This window comes from Pelophylax lessonae, assembly GCF_965119305.1.
Source record: "Pelophylax lessonae genome assembly, chromosome: 4".
Classification (NCBI taxonomy): domain Eukaryota; kingdom Metazoa; phylum Chordata; class Amphibia; order Anura; family Ranidae; genus Pelophylax; species Pelophylax lessonae.
In genome coordinates this window covers 69,361,701-69,377,180 of record NC_138771.1, presented here as the reverse complement: position 1 = coordinate 69,377,180, position 15,480 = coordinate 69,361,701, and the positions used below count along the sequence as shown (strand labels likewise).

General features: G+C 41.2%; 1 protein-coding gene across 2 annotated transcripts in view; it reads left to right on the top strand.

The window, feature by feature from the left end:
* IL16 (interleukin 16) overlaps nucleotides 1-15,480 on the top strand; it is a 239,226-nt gene that overhangs the window by 107,202 nt on the left and 116,544 nt on the right. For both annotated transcript variants that reach the window (XM_082253377.1, XM_082253378.1), the window contains exons 4-6: nucleotides 6,282-6,424; nucleotides 6,936-7,046; nucleotides 13,816-13,930. In XM_082253377.1, the coding sequence (XP_082109503.1) occupies nucleotides 6,282-6,424; nucleotides 6,936-7,046; nucleotides 13,816-13,930 (369 nt within the window). The remainder of the gene's footprint in view (nucleotides 1-6,281; nucleotides 6,425-6,935; nucleotides 7,047-13,815; nucleotides 13,931-15,480) is intronic.

The following is a 15,480-nucleotide window of genomic DNA, read 5'->3' as shown; positions in this document are numbered from 1 at the left end:
AATATTTTTCACATTTTTTTATATGAAATTCCCCAAAAAAAAAAATTTAAAAATCAAAATTTTTTTACTTTTTCGGCCAATTTGTTTTATGCTACCTATGTTTGGTAAAAAAAATCGCAAAAAGCGTATTTTGATTGGTTTGCGCAAAAGTTATCGCGTTTACTAACAAAGGGAAAGATTTCTGTCATTTTTGTTGTTTTTTTTTTTAACGTGTAATGGCGGCGATCTGCGATTTTTTTTGCGGTACTGCGACATTGGGGCGGACAGATCGGACCCTTGACTGACATTTTTGACACTTTTGGGGTTACCAGTGACATTTCTACAGTAATCAGTGCTATATATATGCACTGTTACTGTAAAAATACACTGGTAGTGAAGGGGTTAACTTTATTTGGGAGGGAGGGGCTGTGTGTATCCCTAGGGGCGTGCTTTCTACTGTGATTGGCTGGGGCTTGAGCTGTATGGACACTGATCAACGGATCTACATACTAGATCCGAGTGATCAGTATCCTAACAGCAAGGAGAATGACAGGTGGCTTGTTTACACAAGCTGCCTGACATTCTCCCTCTCCCCCGCCGATCGCCGAGTGACCGGCGGACATCGGGTCCGCCGGTCACACGCGCGGGGGGGTCCGTGACCACGCGGGAGCGGGAGCGCGCCTCCGGGGGCGCGCGCTCGCTCCCTAGACCCTCACAAGCTAGTGACGTAGCCCTACGTCACTTTGCCTGTGAGGGGCTGACTGCCGACGTAGATCGGCGTTAGGCAGTCGGCAAGTAGTTAAAAGAAAGACGCCCCCTACTCCCAGCATTCTAATACATAAAGTGTTCAGGGCTAAAGGCATGGTTCCTCCGGAGCAGGTAAAGGTTCATTTAATGAGATCAATTTCTGCCTCATGGGCAGCCAGAGAGAACGTCTCCCTGAATACCATCTGCCGGGCTGCCACATGGTCGTCTCAGCACACATTTATAAAACATTGAGTTGACCCTGGAACGCTCCCCACTGTAGAATTTGAAAGAAGGGTAATGCAGGAAGCCCTTTCTTCATCTAAATAAAAAAAATTAATAATAATAATTTCTTTGTGTTTTAGCATCTACTCACCCTTTTGTCAGCTAGTTATTTATCACAGGTATGCTGCCATGGAGGCGCCAGGAAAACGGAAAATTGTATCATACTTACCTTATTTTCCTTTCCTGGTGCCTATCCATGGCAGCATACACTCCCTCCCTCGGTATTCTATATCACAGGAGAATGCTGGGAGTAGGGGGCGTCTTTCTTTTAAGCTATTCACTAGTCCTAAAGGCGGAGTAGAGGCGGGGCTCTATCACAGGTATGCTGCCATGGATAGGCACCAGGAAAGGAAAATTACGGTAAGTATGATACATGTGATGGAATACAATGACCCACACTGTACTTGTGGTCTTCCGTCAGTATACGGCTTCCTCACAGTCATGAACATAGGTATCAAATACCAGCCTCTGTCATACAAAGCTAGCCTGACACTTAGTTTGTATACTGGAAACAACTAACTCCTTTATTGAAAAAGAAACAGACTTTTATACACTTGAGAAGTATGTCGGTCACTACATGAATGGGGCTCTATCACAGGTATGCTGCCATGGATAGGCACCAGGAAAGGAAAATTACGGTAAGTATGATGCAATTTTTAAGTTTTTTTGTCACTTTGGACAGCATAATGGAGGGCTATGATCTATAACAGTTTTTTTGCCATCTGTTTCCCATTAGGGAGGTTTTCCATTCACTTCCCATCCAATACCCAAATAAGCAAGTGAGAGGAAATCCCTCCAGAGCGAGGGAATCCCTGGTGATCACTGGAACTAGTGTCTATTGGAAGATTACCCTCTATTCCTGTTTTGGTGATAGCCCAAAATTTGGGATTTTATTTCACTGTCATCCTTGGTGATAAAAGTAAACAGGAAAAATAGAGAGGGTGAATCTCTTTAATGGCGACACACAGTGCCATCTTAAGAGCATTAAGGGCCCAGGGCAATGCAGTGCACAGGGACCCCGCCTACACAATCACCCATGAGAATAAAAATGCAAATTATCGATAAGGGGATATTTATTGGTACAGCAGTGCCAGGCTAATGACAGCTTCCAAGTTTCGGCGGCCGGGTCTGGTGAACACACACATGGACGGGAGTCAGACTGGATTGTCCTGTGTGTGTCTGTTCCAATGCAGGCATACAGGCATTCCTGCAGTTGTGGGCTCCCCCTCCGCAGCCTAAGTGGCCTGACAGCAGCGCAGGGCTGAGGGGCGCTTGCCACCTGCTAAGTTCGAAGGCAGAATGCACACGGGAATCGGGACTAATGCTTGGCTAGAGCTGTGTTGCTGGGCAGGTGGGGCCCCCCCAGGCAAGTGGGGCCCCGCGGGCAACCGCCTGCCCATTCGGAAAGATGGCCCTGGGGACACAGACAGAAATAAAAACCTGACAGGTGTTCTAATCCCTCTCCAGTTTAAAAAAAAAAAATAGTTTTGTGTGTAGTTATACAGTACTTATGGCTTGCCTATAGAGGCAAACTAACAGCGATGAACTAAATCAAATAACCCCGATATTTTTTTACAAGGCGGACGGTCCTCTTTCACATAAAAGTGGTCATTAGCGCGATCGTTGGAGCGAGAGCAATAATTTCAGCCCTAGACCTCCTCTGTAACTCTAAACTGGTAGCCTGTAGAAATTTTTGAAGCGTTGCCTATCAAGAGTTTTTAAATACCAATTTTTGTTGCTATTCCGCAAGCGTGCGCAATTTTGAAGCACGACATGTTGGGTATCTATTTACTAAGCTTAACATTATCTTTCACATTATAGAAAAAAATTGGGCAAACTTTACAGTTTTTTTACTTTTTAATTAAAAAAAGTGTATTTTTTCCCAAAAAATTGCGTTTGTAAGACCGCTGCGCAAATACGGTGTGACATAAAGTATTGCAACGATCTCCACTTTATTCTCTAGGGTCTCTGCTAAACAAATATCAAATATTTGGGAGTTCTAAGTAATTTTCTAGCAAAACATACTGATTTTAACTTTTAGTGTCGGTTCACACTGATCCGACTCGAAGTCGCCCCGACTTCGGGCGACTAATGAAGGTCGTCCGTGCACCGCGACTTCCCATAATGGAAGTCAATGCAAGTCGCTCTGACTTTGCAAAAAAATAGCGCAGGAACTTTTTTCTAAGTCGGAGCGACTTGAGTCGCTCTGATTAGAACGGTTCCATTGCACAGCATTGGAAGCTACTTGTCAGGCGACCAAGTCGCCAGACAAGTCGGATCAGTGTGAACCGGCACTTAACAACAAGTGTCAGAAATAGGCCTGGTCCTTAAGTGGTTAATGGCATCCCAGTCTAATGCCTCGTACCCACGCAATGATTATCGGCCGACCGATCGTCCGACTTTTGTCCAGAGTTGTGTTTTGTTGGTTGGAATGTGCCTAGACTGCACACAAATTTTCTCGGCCAACAAAAATCTACTTCTGAAGTGATGTCATGTGCTGGTTTATTTTCCATGTGTTTTTTCTTCACTAAGCATGCCCAGTCTTGCTCATCAGATTTTTCCCTGTCGAAATCTGTACTGACTGACGGAAAATCGGCCGTCTTTTTTGGTCTAATGTGTACAACGGCCAACAAAAATTTTATAGCCTGCACACCAGATTTTTTTCGGCCGAAAAGTCGGAGTCGGTTGTCGAAAGCATCATAGTAACAAGCCGAAAATTGGCCGATCGGACGTTGGCCGAAAATTCCCGGCCAATAATCGATGCGTGTGTACGAGGCATTAGTCCGTAGGGTTCAATAAGGAGTTGGCCCAACCTTTGCAGCTATAACAGCTTCAACTCTTCTGGGAAGGCTGTCCACAAGGTTTAGGAGTGTGTCTATGGGAATGTTTGACCATTCTTCCATAAGCGCATTTGTGAGGTCAGGCACTGATGTTGGATGAGAAGGCTTGGCTCGCAGTCTGCACTCTAATTCATTCCAAAGGTGTTCTATTGGGTTGAGTTGCAGGCCAGTCATGTTCCTCCACCCCAAACTTGCTCATTCATGTCTTTATGGACTTTGCTTTGTGCACTGGTCACAATCATTTGATGGAGGGGGATTATGGTGTGGGGTTGTTTTTCAGGGGTTTGGGCTTGGCCTCTTAGTTCCAGTGAAGGGAACTCTCCTAAACCTTGTGGACAGCCTTTACAGAAGAGTTGAAGCTGTTATAGCTGCAAAGGGTGGACTGACTCAATATTGAACCCTATGGCTGGGATGCCATTAGAGTTCATGTGTAATGCATTCTTTGCTAGAAATATTATAGAGATGGCTAAAAAAATTGAAATGTTAAATTTTTTTCCACCGTTTGCAAAATTATTCCATATCGTGATGAGTTATTATACTGCTAAACATGCTAACACCCCTTGTCCTGCCAATCTCCATAACACTTGGATGAAATCATATGGTATGGATAGTTACACTTGACTGTTCCTCTATTTGGCTTTGCACAGCTATTTGCACAGCTAATGCAATCATGATATAATGTTTTTAAACACAGTGCCATCTAGTGTATATACCAGACTATTACACTCTGATACTAAATAATTGCCAATCATTTTATGTTGATACATTTGAACTTGTTTAGACCTACAGTATGTGGTTCACCTTCTACATTAACCTTGTAGTTCAACAATAGGTGCTTTGCCCTAATAACCCTGGTTCATGAGCTTACTAATTTGAGCAAATTTTGTATCCTTAACGTTTTTCACTGCAAAAAGATTAATTTTAAAATAGTAAACCATATGCAAAATATATATTAAATAAGATGATAGATATAATATTTTCCAAACTATTTATTCAAATGGAAACAATTCCAAAAAAAAAAAAAAAAGTACATGTCAGACATCATGAACATAAAATCTGGCCATAAGCTAGTAAATAATCAATTTTTTAAAGAGTGAACAAAAAAGTGCATAAAACCAATATTTGCATTACAACTGATTATTTACTAATACCTCCTAATTTTCTAAATGATAAAGAAAGACACTTTTTAGCACTTGGGTGTTAATTTGCTAAAACCGAAGCATGCAAAATCTGGTGCAGCTCTGCACAGAAACCAATCAGCTTCCAGGTTTTATTGTCGAAGCTTAATTGAACAACCTGAAATTAGAAGCTGATTGGATTGGCTACCATGTACAGCTGCACCAGATTTTGCACTCTATTTTTATTAAATCAACCCTACAGTAAGTTTGCAAAGAACAAATCCCAGCCATGGCCCCGGATTCATGGACCACAAAGATCGAACAAAGTAATTGACTAAACCACACAAGTGCTTTTTTTTTGCTCTATTTTTTCTTTAGATTGGTTTTTCAAAATAACAAATTCAGCAATTTAGAGGTTGGATAAAAAGTTTAGGGCAGCATAACACTTTTGGTAGTGAAATAGTACAAAGAGATGTATTCATTAGACCAAAAAAGACGGACAGTAGAAGTTGCATGAGGGATTCTGTCTCAAAAGAGGGGCAATCCCTCCAAATGAAGGACAGTTGGGAGCTGTGTATTTACTATCACATCCTCAATAAACATAAACTATTACAGTAAGCAACTTTGTAAATATAGAAATTAAATAACGGGGCATCCAAAACAGTTCAGCATCCTACTTTATATATATATATATATATATATTTATATACAGTAAACCCCCCTCCATTGCGGGGGTTACGTTCCGGACCCAGACGCGAAAAGTGAAATTCCGCGAAATAGAAAAACCCTATTAAAATGCATTGTAGGCATGATTTTTTTACTGTCACTGTACGTGTAAAAGCATTTTAAGGTCTTTAAACACACTTTTAAAACAATAGAAACTCATTTAAACACATAAAAGATACTGAGAGACATAGCAAGAGCTATGAAAAACACAAAAATATTTCATTTTTAATGATTTATATAGTAAAATAACATTACAAAAAAAAACGTGAATTACCGGGACCGCAAAAACTGAACCGCGATGGAGCGGGGGATTACTGTATATATATAATGGTAGGGCAAAAAATATTTTAAAATTGTTAAAAAATAGTTTTTGGCCTAAATAAAAATGTTTTTGTTTAACTGCCATATATACTGCCATTTTGTTTTTGTTTAACTGCCATATATACTGCCATTTTTAACCCATTACATAATTTATATTAGTATTTGAAAATGTCAGTGCTGTGATTTATTTTTATTTTTTTGTGATATTATTTTTTACTATTTTTACTATCATACTACATATATTATACATACATTTATTTTGATTTAGGTGTAAACCCGTATTGGATTGGTGAAATCGATGCACCTGCAAGTAAAAAGCCTTTACTGTTCAGAGACCGACAACCCCCCAACTTGTGCAGCAACAGAAAGTCTTTGTCCCAGCAATTAGACTGTCCTTCAGGGATTGTACAGGTGAGAAGCACTGCTAGTATACTCTAATTATATAAAAAAAAAAAAAAAACATAAGGGTATTAGTGTTACATAAAACCTTGGGTGGTCTGTGTCCTTTGGGCATTGCCATACAGATGTGCTTATTAGCAGTTTATATATAGTTACACTGGATAACAATAACAGAAGATGACATAAGAGCAGAACAATCTAACCACCCTTGGGTGATTTTTTTGTAATACTCTTGAGTAAAATTAACACTAAAAACAAACAAAAAACACACGAACCAGTTTAACATTCAAAAAAATTATTTTGGATGCAATAATATATAATACATGTTCTGAAATTTGTCCTGATACCGCACTTGGGGAAACACTTTACCCAAAAAATATTCAGTCTTAGCACAAGTAATCTAAATATATTTTATGCATTATTATTATATTATTGTATACTCTCGTCCTGTTCTCAATAGTTTTCCACAGATCAGTGTTTTATGTATAAAGGATGTTGTCTCATTAATCCTGCATGTTTCTAGGGTGTTTCCCGTTCTTCAAGATCATTGAGTTCTGCACACCTAGCAAACATGAGAGGTTCTTCACAAGTGTCTGTTATTTCCAATATTATTTTAATGAAAGGCCATGGCAAGGTAAGGTCTTTTTTTTTTCTTTTTTTCTTTTTTTTTTTATTTCATACTTTTTGCCTTCCTTTGAATCAACTAAAAGGGTAACTCCACTTTAGTGGGGGAAAAAAATCAGCAAATAAAGAAAAAACAATATAGCGTATACAATTGTGACACAAGTCATATTGTAATTGAATGTTATTAAAAATGACCTTTCCATTTCAATCTGCAGCTGTTGTAATTTTTTTGAAAATGCAATGCAATATGGCTACCTGGAGCTGTTCTTTACACAGAATGTATACTGACCACACCCCAGAAACAACATTTCCTGCTTGTGTGATTGGCTCATAGATTTTCCCAGAAGTCTGCCTAAGATACAAGTCAGATTTCAGGCATCCCCTGCAACAAAAATGTCATTTTTGGTGAGATACTCCCAATAGGAACACGTCTAAAGGGATGCAGGCCCAGCAGCTTTCCTCATTAGTGCTCTGCAACTGCCACAGCTGATTGATAATTATGAAACCACTCCCATTCCACCCACTCAGCACAGAGGAACAAACAGGGATTTCTTCAGGATAACAATAGGTTGGAATCTGCAACAAAGTTTGTTAAAATCCCTGCAATGTACAGAGATTACCCAGAGGGGAATGTTTTTTTCTCAACAAAAGTGGAGTTACGCTTTAAGGTATAGGATTCTGAATATGGTTGTTTTTTTTTTTTTTTTTATATTACCTTATTTATTCTCTTTTTCTATTGGTTGAACTAGATAGACTACATTTTTATTAACTGCTTGCCGACCTCACATAGGGTACGGTGGCAGAGCGGCTCTCCTGCACCAGATCACTTATCTAGTACGAGATCCAGCACGTCCGGGTAGGGGGCACACCCTGGCTCTGCTGTATATAGTCACAGCACAAGCCCATCAGCGGGTGCTGGCCAATGATTGACCACCGGCACTAGCTGATCAGCAATGAGGAAGACAGAATAGAGCTCTGTCTGTCTGGGCACCGGTCCTCAGGAAGGATGTGCTGGAACTGGAGAAAGTCCAGAGAAGGGCAACAAAAATAATTAGGGGAATGGAAGACATCAGCTATGAGGAAAGACTACAAGCACTGAACCTATTCTCTCTGGAGAAGAGACGTTTGAGGGGGGATATGATATCAATGTACAAATACTGTACTGGCGACCCTAGCATAAGGAACAAACTATTCAGAGTAAGGGAATACAATAAGACACGTGGCCACTCACTAAAACTTGAGGAAAGGCGGTTTAACCTTAACCACTTCCATACAGAGCAGTTAGACCCCCTTCCTTCCCAGACCAATTTTCAGCTTTCAGCACTCTCACACTTTGAATGACAATTGCTCAGTCATGCTACACTGTAACCAAACAAAATTTTTATCATTTTTTTCACACAAATAGAGCTTTCTTTTGGTGGTATTTGATCACAACTGGGTTTTTTTTTCTTCGTGATATAAGCAAAAAAAGAGCAAAAATTTTGAAAAAAAACACTTTTTTTTAGTTTCTATTATACAATTTTGCAAAAAATTAATTTTTCTTCATACATTTGGGCCAAAATTTATACTGCTACATATCTCTGGTAAAATTAACCCAAATTAGTGTATATTATTTAGTCTGTGTGAAAGTTATTGAGTCTAGAAGCGATGGTACCAATTACTGAAAATTGATCACACCAGATGTACTGACGGCCTATCTCCTTTCTTGAGGCCCTGAAATGTCAGGACAGTACAAATACCCCCCAAATGACCCCTTTTTGTAAAGTAGACAGTCCAAGGTATTTAGTAAGAGGCATGGTGAGTTTTTTGAAGTTATAATTTTTTCCCACAATTCTTGGGAAAATTAAGAAAAAAATTATTTTTTCTTTTTTTTCCCAAAACGTTGTCAATTTATAAGCTATTTCTAACACATAGCATGTAAACAGCAAAAATGACACCCCAAAATTCATTCTGTTACTCCTTCTGAGTATGGTGATACCACATGTGTGAGACTTTTACACAGCCTGGCCACAAAAAGAGACTCCACGTCCAAGTAGCACCATAAGGCGTTTTAGGAGCATAAATACACATAAAACTTTCTTACTACCTATCACACTTTTCAAGGCCCTAGAGCACCAATACAATGGAAAAGTCCACAAAATGACCCCATTTTGGAAAGCAAACACTCCAACGTATATTCTATGAGGCATTATGGGTCCTTTGAACATGTCATTTTTTTCCACAAGTTTTTGGAAAATGTGGGAAAAAAATAAAAACTTTTTTTTTTTACACAAAGTTGTCAATTTATAGGATATTCCTAACACATAGCATGTACACAGCAAAAATGACACCCCAAAATACATTCTGCCACTCCTCCTGAGTATGGCAATACCACACGTGTGAGACTTTTTCACAGCCTAGCCATATAGAGGGGCCTAACATCCAAGGCGCATCATCATGCATCCTAGCCACTTGCCTAGGCCTATTTTTGACATTTGGTGTTTACAAGCTAAAATCAGTTGTTTTGCTAGAAAACTGCTTAGAACCCCCAAACATTATATATTTTTTTTTAGCAGAGACCCTAGAGATTAAAGTGGAGATTATTGCAATATTTTTTATCACACCGTATTTGCGCAGCGGTCTTCCAAACGCAATTTTTTTGGAAAAAAATCACTTTTTTTAATTAAAAAATAAGAAACCAGTAAAGTTAGCCCAATTTTTTTCCATAATGTGAAAGATAATGTTACGCCGAGTAAATAGATACCCAACATGTCATGTTTCAAAATTGCGCACGCTCACGGAATGGCGACAAACTTTGGTACTTAAAAATCCCCATAGGCGACAATTTAAAAATTTCTACAGGTTGCCATCTTTGAGTTACAGAGGAGGTCTAGGGCTTAAATTATTCCCCTTGCTCTAACGATCGCGGCGATACCTCACATGTGTGGTTTGAACACCGTTTACATATGTGGGCGGGGTTTCCATATACGTCGCTTCTGCGCGCGAGCTAACGGGGACAGGGCGCTTTAATTTTTTTTTTTTTTTTTTTTTTACTATTTATTTTATTTATTATTTTTTATTTTTACACCGTGTAACAAAAAAAAAAATTAATCATTTTTTATTTCTATTACAAGAAATGTAAACATTACTAGTAATAGAAAAAGGCACGACAGGACCTCTTTTTGTGAGATCTGGTGTCAAAAAGTCCTCAGATCTCACAAGTACACTAAAAGATAGAAAAAAAAAAAAAAATTATTATATAAAATGAAAAAAAAAAAAGGACATTTAAACCGGTTGCTAGGCAACAACATTTTCCGTAGCTCCGGTCCTCCAAGACCATAGAGTCAAGTGAGGGCAAGCTTGCCCTCACTCGACATCCTGTCTGTGAGGATCCGGGACCGGATCGTTTTCCCCGCTGTCGGCGGGTCCGGTAAGCGGGGAAAAGGACCGGACGCGGCGGGAGGGGGGGGGGCACCTCTTCCGCCATCCCGGAAGGGTGAACCCACGGCGAATCCGCCGCTGGGACCACCCTTATCGGAAAGCCAACCGTCCACCGTTTAAAAAAATACCAGGGTTATGGCAGCTATCTGCTGCCATAACACCGGTATTTAGGTTTAAACGGAGGACGTATATAAACCTTTTTGGACTTGGACATGGTGGCTGTATGAAGGGTGACAGGTACTCGGGTACTTTGTTGGGCAGGTGACAGGCAGGTGACAGGTACTCTGGTACTGATGAGCAGGTGGCAGGTACTCGGGTACTCCGATAGGCAGGTGACAGGTACTCGGGTACTCTGATGGGCAGGTGACAGGCAGGTGATAGGTACTGATGAGTAGTACTGATACTGATAGGTGATACTGTACTGATGGGTACTGATGATCAGTACTGATACGTGATAGGTACTGATGAGTACTGATGAGTAGTGATGGGTACTGATGAGCAGGCGGCAAGTACTCGGGTACTTCAGGCGTCAGGTACTCTGATGAGCAGGTGGAAGGTACTCGGGTACTCTGATGGGTAGGTGACAGGTACTCAGGTACTCTGATGACGGGTACTCCGTTGACAGGTAATCAAAGTATCCGAGTACCTGTCATCAGAGTACCCGAGTATCCGTCATCAGAGTACCCGAGTACCTGTCATCAGAGTACCCGAGTACCTGTCATCAGAGTACCTGCGTACCTGTCATCAGAGTACCCGAGTATCTGTCATCAGAGTACCCGAGTATCTGTCATCAGAGTACCCGAGTACCTGTCATCAGAGTACCCGAATACCTGTCATCAGAGTACCCGAGTATCTGTCATCAGAGTACCCGAATACCTGTCATCAGAGTACCCGAGTACCTGTCATCAGAGTACCCGAGTACCTGTCATCAGAGTACCCAAGTACCTGTCACCAGCCCATCAGAGTACCCGAGTACCTGTCATCAGAGTACCCGAGTACCTGTCACCAGCCCATCAGAGTACCCGTCATCAGAGTACCTGATGGGCTGGTGACAGGTACTCGGGTACTTTGATGGGCTAGTGACAGGTACTCTTTATTGGGGGGGGGGGGCAATCAGTGTGTTTGGGGTGCACTGTATTTGGTAACTAGCTGTTACCACACTCTCTTCCTCACACAGGATCAGTGTGTGAGGAGGAGAACACGGTGACAGCTAGTTACCGTGTTCTCTGTTGACATTTGTGACCGGCTGTGATTGGACACAGCCGGTCACGTGGTAAAGAGCCAATTTCATTGGCTCTTTACCTAGATCGGGGATCGACTCTGTCCGAGGGACGAGCCTCGTCCCCGATCGCTGCTCTGCGCGCCCCCGGGGGCGCGCATTGCAGAGAGAACGAGCGGCTTGTGCTGGAGCCGCTCATGTGATCGGCTGTGACTGACACAGCCGATCACATGGTAAACAGCCAATTTCTATTGGCTGTTTACCTTGATCAGGGATGGGCTATGTCCGAGGGACGAGCCTCACCCCCGATCGCCGCGCTGCGCGCCCCCGGGGGCGCGCAGTAGCAGCTAGAGCGGGCGGACGTCATATGACGGCCGCCCGGAACGGTAAAGCCATCCTGCCGGCGTCATATTACTATGCGCCGGTATGGATGTGGTTAAAGTGCGTAAGGGGTTCTTCACTGTAAGAGCGGTAAGGATGTGGAATTCTCTTCCGCAAGCAGTCGTATCAGCGGGGAGCATTGATAGTTTCAAAAAACTATTGGATGGACACCTTAAAGACCACAACATACAGGGGTATACAATGTACGGTTAAAAGCAAACACACACACACATCATAGGTTGAACTGGATGGACTGATGTCTTTTTTCAGCCTCACAAACTATGTAACTATGTAACTATGTAATGTTAACAATGCAGAGCTCTGTCCTGTCAGGGGGGATGTGTCGGTTTTTGTTTCCTTGCAAAGAAGGGAGTAAAAACCGACACATCCCTTAAGCTGGATACACACTATACAACTTTTGTTGTTAAATTTCCTTTAGATTTACCTTCAACTATGTAGTGCAAGGGCCTGCCTGATTGCATACAAATTAAAAGTGTTTAGATTTGACCTCATATTATATGGTTTTGGTAAATATAAAGGAAAAAATCTAAAGACAATTGTATAGTGTGTATGGCCCATTAGTAAAGCAGCTCACAGTGCACACATACATACAGGTTAGGCACACATTAAACCCTTTGATCGCTCTAGATGGTAACCTCTTCCCAGCAAGTGTCCTTAGTACAGTGACAGTGCATATTTTTAGCACCAATCACTGTATTAGTGTCAGTGCTAAAACTGGCTTTGAAGACCTACTATACAAACAGGGATCTTTTTGTATTTAGAATATTCATATGAGGAATATATTTTATCATTGTCTAATTTGTGTTTTATGTATATGATCTTTTTATCTTAATGGAATGTAATAAAATTAATTTTATATAATTGTGATCATCCCTCCTTTTGTGGCCCCTAAAATCCAGCTTTTTTCTCTCATGTTTTGCTTAGTATTAGTGTCAGTGGTTACCACAAAGTGTCAAAAGTGCCAGTAAGTGTCAGATTGCAAGCCATACTATCACAGTCCCGCTATGAGCCGCTGATCACCGTCATTATTAGTATAAAAAAGTAAATAAATAAAATTTCAGTATATATACTATAGAATGCACACGCTGCAACTTGCGCTCAAACTAATCAATATACACTTATTGGGATTTTTTTTTTTTTACCAAAGATATATAGCAGAATACATATTGGCATACATTTATGAAGAAATTCGATTTTTTCATTTTTTTTTAGTGGATATGTTTTATAGCAGAAAGTAAAAAATATTGTTTTTTTTCTTCAAAATCATTGGTTTTTTCATTAATAGCGCAAAAAAAAAAAAAAAAAAAACAGTGGTGATAAAATACCACCAAAAGAAAGCTTTATTTATGTGAAAAAAATGATATAAATGTCATTTGGGTACAGCATTGCATGACCGCGCAATTGTCAGTTAAAACAATGCAAATTGGCCTGGTCAGGAAGAGGGTAACTCTTCTGGAGCTGAAGTGGCTCAAGAATAAAGATTACAAATGTAGAAATTAAAAAACAAAAGAAAAAAAAAACAAGAGAGGGTTATAACACAAAAAATGTCTAAAAGCATTGAAGAGGACTTAATTGGGAAGGGACTCTCACTATAAAGGTGGGAAGAAGCTTGGAGTATCTTTCCATATACAGGTCGGTTCGGGTAGATTGTTTGACACAATGTCATAGTCAGAAATACTCATAAACCATTACAAAAAGGGAAAAATATGTAATAAATGACTGTCTTCCTATTCCTCAGGGACTTGGATTCAGTATTGTTGGTGGGAAGGACAGCATTTATGGACCAGTTGGCATTTATGTGAAGACAATATTTCCAGATGGAGCAGCTGCAGCTGATGGAAGACTTCAAGAAGGTAATCTCGTCCACAGATTATCTCATTTTATGTGCATTAGGTTTAGGATAGCAATGAGCAACCTGCTTTTAGAAGTCTACATGTAAGGTTTTTGGGTGCTTTTATTAAAGTGTTACTAAACCCACAACAGTAAAATCAGTGTGTATATGCAGTGAAGCATGCTGGTTATACTCAATGTGGAACCTAAGGGGTTAATCCTCTGCATTTCTTAATAAAAGGCTGTTTGATCCTGTCTCCCCTGATCATCTCATTCTTCCACTGATTCCAATTTATTTCCTGATATTTATAGAGCCAGGGGACAGGCTGCACATGCTCAGTTTGGTGTGTATTATTTTCTCATTGGGAGGGTGCATGTGATCAGCACAGGGCCAATCAGCACTGTCCAGAGAGAGGGTCAGGGGTCCTGCATTCTCATAGGATAATTAAAACTCCTCCTACAAGCTTTACCAGACACTGATAGAAGTCACAACACTGCAATATACTGCTGATGAGAAAAGGTATTTAACAGTTTATAGTTCCTAAAATTGCATCTCCATGTTCTGTGTATTGTGGGAGACCAGATTTAGCGAATACAGCAGGGGTGGCCCATCCATTGGGGGCGCAGGGGCCCCCTATCTGTCCCAATAATCTACAGGCAGGGCGACGGGCGCATGCATTCCAATTAGGTTTTTTTTTTTTTTTTGAAGCACCTGATTAGAGCCAGAGGCTCTAATAGGCTTCAAAAAAGGGTGGGCTCGGGGCGCAGAGCACTGCGTCCTGAGCCCACCCAATATATTCGCTATTGTCACACAGATCCTCCTTCTGGCCAATCAGGAAGCGGGTCCTGAGGCCCGTTTCCGATTGGCCGAAAGAAGAATCCATGCCATTGGCCAAGGAGGAGGGAGGAGACAGAGGAGAAGCCACCGCTGCTGCCTGCCTGCCCTCCACATGTTCACGGTGAGTGAGCCGGCGACCGGGGATGGGGGGGTTATGGTGTGCGGGTTGGTGTGGTCCGGGAACGGGGGGTATGGTGTGGTCTGTCTGGCGCCCCCCCTGGCCCATGGAGCACCAGCCGCTACTGGAATGCAGGCTCCTGGGTTTAGTAACACTTTAAAATTGAGGTAAACCCTCACATATGCCCAGTGAAGTAAACAGCCCCAGATGATACACAGATAAAACAAATCTCCCTACATACGTTTTACTTGTGTATGTGCTGTCATCAGCTTTCTATACTGTTTAGAAAGTGCACATTCTGTTAGAATTTTCTCTTCCTGATTCGTCTATGGGAGGGAGGTTTTGGCTATACATTGTAAGACAGCTGATTGGAGGAAAGGCACACACCCCCTTTCCACATAGGTAGAATCATGCAGAGCTGTGAATAGATCAGCTTTCTGCTAATCTATTTATAGCACCCACCCCAACACTAAATTTTGCCTGGTTTTATCTCAGTTCATGGGAAACTTGTCAAACGTTATCATGTTGATAACAGAAGAATGGAGCAGACGAAAGACAAAGGACTTTGAGGAGAGATATGAAAACACTACAGATAGATGTGCCCAGGTCACATTTCA